The sequence below is a fragment of the Anoplophora glabripennis genome, unplaced genomic scaffold, assembly GCF_000390285.2.
Source record: "Anoplophora glabripennis isolate ALB-LARVAE unplaced genomic scaffold, Agla_2.0 scaffold127, whole genome shotgun sequence".
In the NCBI taxonomy this organism is placed as follows: Eukaryota; Metazoa; Arthropoda; class Insecta; order Coleoptera; family Cerambycidae; genus Anoplophora; species Anoplophora glabripennis.
The window spans coordinates 883,400-889,327 of record NW_019416291.1 but is presented as its reverse complement, the minus strand read 5'-3'; the positions used below and the strand labels follow the sequence as shown (position 1 = coordinate 889,327).

At 32.2% G+C, this 5,928-nt stretch overlaps 1 protein-coding gene across 1 annotated transcript; it reads left to right on the top strand.

Moving 5' to 3' along the window:
- Positions 1-2,215: 2,215 nt before the first annotated feature.
- Positions 2,216-4,283, top strand: LOC108903580 (2',5'-phosphodiesterase 12). The gene is made up of 5 exons (XM_018705805.1): positions 2,216-3,003; positions 3,063-3,202; positions 3,254-3,702; positions 3,760-3,880; positions 3,935-4,283. Exons 1-5 carry the CDS (start codon positions 2,228-2,230, stop codon positions 4,192-4,194), a joined length of 1,746 nt encoding a protein of 581 aa, XP_018561321.1. The 5' UTR covers positions 2,216-2,227; the 3' UTR covers positions 4,195-4,283.
- The last annotated feature ends 1,645 nt before the right edge of the window (positions 4,284-5,928 follow it).

The window sequence follows — 5,928 nt, the reverse complement described above, 5'->3', positions numbered from 1 at the left end:
TAGAGATGTGTAGTTCGTGAACGAATAGTTGAAAAGAACTATTCACTTCCAACGAACTGAACGAACTGTTTCATCATTCTTTCAATGTATAGTTCGTTTTGAACTGCGAACGTGCGCGTGCGTCTAGCTAGATTATACTATGTTCATAGGTTGAAACCGAAACCAACCGGTGATGCGATGAGGATCGTGCTACTGTCGCTGGCTACTGGAGATTTAAGAATTGAGAGATGTATAGTTCGTGAACGATTCATTTCGAACAAATTATTTCAGTATTCTAAAAACAAACCATTGCCGCTGCCGCTGTCAGGTGTCGATGCTGAGCTGAGCAGCTCATTCGTGGTGGGGAAGATAGGTAGTAAAATTGAGTCAAGGCAAAAGAACTACAGTTCATTTCAAACTGTAAAAATGAACTATTCTTTGAAGTGAGTAGTTCACAAATGAACTATTCAGCAAAGTGAACTGCAACGCCCATCTCTAGTTAAGTTACGACTAAGTTAGGACTAATACTTTTTTATAAACCAACCATTACCAATAAAATTATAAGAAAATGGCTAATGTAATATCGCTAATATGGTCTTGTTCTTTTATTCATCACTTCGATGTGATGGATTCTGTACAGCCAATAAGAGATCAGAATTTTTTAAACAGACCAATCGTAATACATCGATGGAATTCATGGCATTAAAACCAGGAATAAAAGAACACGGCCAATCTTTAATTTTACATGTACCAACCTCAAAAAATTTTTGCGGGAATTATGAATGCAGCAAATAATTCCGCTCATGCGCATACAACTTTTCAATGTTGAAAAGTGTCCTCAGGACATATCAACTTTTCACGAAATGTCCAGCTGACATGTCCGCGGCACATCTCTAAAAAAAATTTATCGATTTTCACCAATTCTTTTCACTTATTTAAAAAAAAAACATTAAAATTTGATATCATCCCAATTGTTGGTTCATGTTCATTGTAACTTCATAAACACACTTTCAATTTTCATAACGATCGTGTTCCTGTGAATTTAAAAAATGTCATTTCGAGAAAAAAGCGTGTAAAGATTTCCGAAAACTACAAATTTGAGAAAGTTGTTAATAATATATCGGGTGTCCGGTAAATAAGGGATACCCTTTTATCCGTGGATGAGGGACCCTAAAGTCGTTCAGAAAATCGAGTTTTGTGTTAGTACAAAGTCCCTTCGTTTTTCAGTTATTTCGTTTTTTTTTTTCGAAATTTCCGCCATAGGTTACTTATTGGTCACTACGGCCACAAGAGAACGTATTACCTTTCAGTTATTATTTAATTTTAATTAAAAATTACAGTAACTGTTCAAATTGTCTACCGCCTTCCCTGACGCTGGCTCTAAACCTTATGAATGGCCCTTCGGAGCTTTCGTTTGTTTCTTCGCTAACTAACTAACGTAAAATTTAAGTTTAAGATTTTTTTTGAACAAGAACTACTATTGCTAGTCAAAAATTCTGATAAGCATCTGATAATAACACAATTCAAGAATATTACGCAAAATAACTGAAAGATAATAAGTTCTCTTAAAATTTTGATAGCCTGAATACTAACAATTTATGTAATAAAAAAAAATCCGTTTTTTTCGGAACCGTCTAATGTGATTTTCTCCCTAAGCTGTATTTTGTGTTTTCATACAATATACTTTAAATAGTATTATATGAAAAGTTCATATTATGTATTATATTTATTAAGAAAGTTGCACAAATAATTATAGGACTCATAACACTAATAAGAATAATAATCTAAATTCATCAAATTTTTCAAACTTCACATCAACAAACGTACATACCAACCCTAGATTAGAAAAGTATATACCAACATTCTCCGATGAAAATGTTTATAATTTGCATATTTATATTTACTTCATTTAATTTTAAACTGATCATTTGTGCCTTTTCATTTAAATACACTCTCTATAAATAATCTTATGCAACCCTCTTATTAGTTTTGTATAGGAGATTGCATATTGTTTTTGACGAAATTACAAAATTTAAATTATATTTTCATATTTTCGAATTTCCTAGCGGAGTAGTTGTATACAGTAGCATCTATTCTGTTACATAGTTTTTTTAGAGTTAGATTTATTCGTAGGAGCACAACTTTAAACATCGATAGTACAAATAGAAATATTTCCGAACGCATCAAAATTTTGACACTGACCTCTTCTTGATTCCTGTTCCTAACCTTAAAATATAACCTACATGAAATGTTTTTGAAATTATTCCAGCTGTTAAACAAATTTCCACCTTTGACCCTCAACAGATACACCCACAAGTATATTTTCAAAATGGATAAGGCCTATTTACGCCATTTAGGTGATAACGAACAATTTCAAATTACATTTAAGTACACAAACGAAGTGTTAAAGGTGAACAGACAGTTCAATTTTAATAGAAAACTATCTGAAACCGTCGAGACATTCCTATCGCGGGTGGCAACAAATGTGGAGAAAGCCTTGAACAAGAAGAACAAGAAAAGAAAGGCAGATGAGGACAACGGTGGCAATAGTACAGTGCGAGCTACATTATTTTTAAACGATTCAGAGTTGCCAAGGGAAACAGTGTGTAGCGATATTTTTCAGCCTGGTAATAACGTGGTACTAAAAATTTTGAGCCAGGAGTATCAGGTAATAATTAATTCACCCTGGGTAGATGGAATAGCGTTACCGACTTCGATATTGGCCACGTTTCCAGTATATCCATCAAAGTTTGAAACAGTTTTTACTGATAAAGATTTATCAGTGTTCACATGGTTCAAGTCGAAGAATCTTACAGAATGGACCACTGTCGGTAATAGTTACATTTTAACTCCAAGTAATGAAGAAATAGATCATTACTTAAAACTAAGTTGCGTACCAAATAACTCCGAGTTTGAAGGTCCAGAAATTGAAGCAGTTTCTACTTGTAGAGTTGAAGCAAGCCCTGGATTGTGTCCGTTTGAAATTAGACATAAATTTACAGCTCAACGAGCCAAAGGGAAAGAGTAGGTGAAGTAAAAATGGAAAGTTAAAGATTTCAGAGTTATGTAGTTTTTTTGTGCAGGTTTCGAGTGGTAACGTACAACATTTTAGCTGATTTGTATTGTGATTCCGATTACACTAGGGAAGTACTTCATCCCTATTGTCCTGCATATGCTTTAAAGATTGATTATAGAAAGCAACTCATATTAAAGGAACTCATAGGTAGATATTTTTCCTTTAAAGTAAATGAATATTAAAAATTTAATATTTTAGGCTATAATGCCGATATAATCTGCTTGCAAGAAGTGGACAGAAAGGTGTTTAATTACGATTTGCAACCAACTCTAGACCATCTAGGCTATGAAAGTTACTTCTCACTAAAAGGTGGTGAGGTGGCTGAAGGGTTGGCATTTTTTTTCAATAAGAATCGATTTAAGAAATCGCAGTGTCACTACTTAGTTTTTTCAGAACATATAAACAGCGATCCTCAGTTTGCAGATATCTGGGAGAAAATTGCGAAGAACAGTCAGCTGAGTGAGAGAATTTTAGGCAGGACAACTACGCTGCAAGTCAATGTAGTTGAATCGTTAGAGTATGACGAAATTTTAGTGGTTGCTAATACTCACTTGTATTTCCACCCTGACGCAGATCACATAAGGTTGTTACATGGAGGGCTCTGTATAAGATACTTGGAAAATTTTGTTAATAAATTAAAGCAAGAGGTATGTTCTATTGCATCAAAATAATTATGAATAATTTTTTTAAAAAAATTTTTTTAGATAACAGGTAAAAGAATATCCTTAATCTTTTGTGGCGACTTCAACAGTGTCCCAGAATGTGGAATATATAAATTATACACTACCGGATCTGTACCTAAAGACTTCATTGACTACTCTAGTAGTAAGTACCTGACTTTAAGGCCGATGAAAGTTTGACTAATCGTCCCTTTCTTAGATATGGAAGAATCGGTTCAGGATGTTGAGTTAACACAGAATTTTCAACTCGATAGTGCTTGCGGAACACCAAAGTACACTAATTTTACAGCCGGTTTCGCCGATTGTCTGGATTATATTTATTACGAAAAAAGTAACTTGGCAGTGTCACAAGTGGTGCCTTTGCCTAGTCATGAAGAAGTAACGCAGCACACTGCGTTGCCCAGTATAGTATTCCCGTCAGATCACATGTCGTTGGTGTCTGATTTGAGGTGGTTATGACAAAAGAATTGGACGTAAAATGTATTTAATTTCAGTAAGAACTTTTTCACACGTATTAAAATAAAGAAATGTGAAGTAAATTTATTTATTTATTTATTTGAATGGGTCCTGTTCAAATTTCATTAAATTGGATTGTGATCGAATTATGAATTTGTGAAAAGCTATTGGAAATGTGTAAACAAAGTAAAAATTAAAATAAAACATTTCTGAGTGATCATTGTTTCTATTAACGATTGTGGCCATGGATATTCGATTTGAGGAGGAGTACACTCAGTACGCCAACGGGAAATTTTACATGTGTTAGGCTGGAATGCATTTTACCAAATTTTTCTCCAGATCTTCTAGATTTTTTTTTTCAATTGAGTTATTTCCATCCCGGGAGCATAACGAACAAAACAAAGAATCAACCAAGTATGTCGTTCCTATCATCAGTCATGATCGAGAGTGCATAGAAAATTAATGTTTTTTATATTTCTTATTGAATTTTCCGACTTTCGTTTGTTATTGTCCCAAATTTTTTATTTCCTGAAAACTTTTCCAGGATCGCAACGAACAAAACAAACAAAGAATTATGCGTATCCATTGTTTGAATCGTCAGTTATGGTCTTGAGTTAATAAAGAAATACCATAGAAAAGAGCACTTTTCAGTTTTTCCAGAATTTTCTGGGCAACTTTTTCAATTTTTTTTCCCTAAAAAATCTTAATCGGATTATTACAAACATTTAAAAAAAAAATAGCAAAATCGATCCGGTCATTTTCAAGTGATACGTTTACCAATCAATGGCAGTTAATTTTTATTTATATAGATATATTTAGGAAGTTCCAGAAATAAGTGCCAAAATTTTAACAGCACACTTTATTTAAAAAAAACTATAATAAGCTGCCTGAATTAAAGAAATATTTAAGTAATGTATATAAATGTCTTATAGACGATAATTATAATACTAAGTAATAACTTTTTAATGTTGAATTATTTTGTTAGCCTAAATAGTAAATACTAGTACCATTTAGACCTCATATTTATGCTTTTTTTAAACATTATTATCTCAACTAAGTGTTTTGACTTATGCTCTGATAATAGGTAATAAAAATTTAAAGTTTTAAAATTTTGCACTTATTTCTGGTACATCCTGTACATTTCAGCTGCTGAAAATATGTTTTATAACAGTTTCTGTGAATTAGAGGTATTATAGTGAATATGATAACAAGAGTTCTGTTGGTTTTTCAAATGAAAGTTCTTCATTTGCAATTTACATATAATGTGCATGTTTTATCATGTATAATGAGTTTTTAAAAACAATGAAGTGATAATACAAATTAATATTTAATATTTAGAATTGCACTCGATGACTCGCTCATCAATTTCAATGAAAATAACGTTTAGGATGATTTTTTTTAAATATTTTGATAATAAAAGGGTAAAAAAATTAATATGAACTTATGTCTTAATTAAGCAGTTTAGTTTTCGAGATACTGGGTGTTGTTAACAATAGGACTTGGGCTGGTAACAAATAAAACACAGTTTACTTTGTTTATACAGGGTGCGACATTAGTGATAGATATTAAGATATCAAAAAAAAGTTATTTACAAAAATTGTAACCAACTTAAAACTTATTATGTATTACCAGGGTGAACCAAACATACTATTTTTTAAATGGGACACCTTATATATTATTTCAAATTTAGATTAAGCTCATCTCTCCCATGCTTCCAATATAGGGTTTAGTTATGTT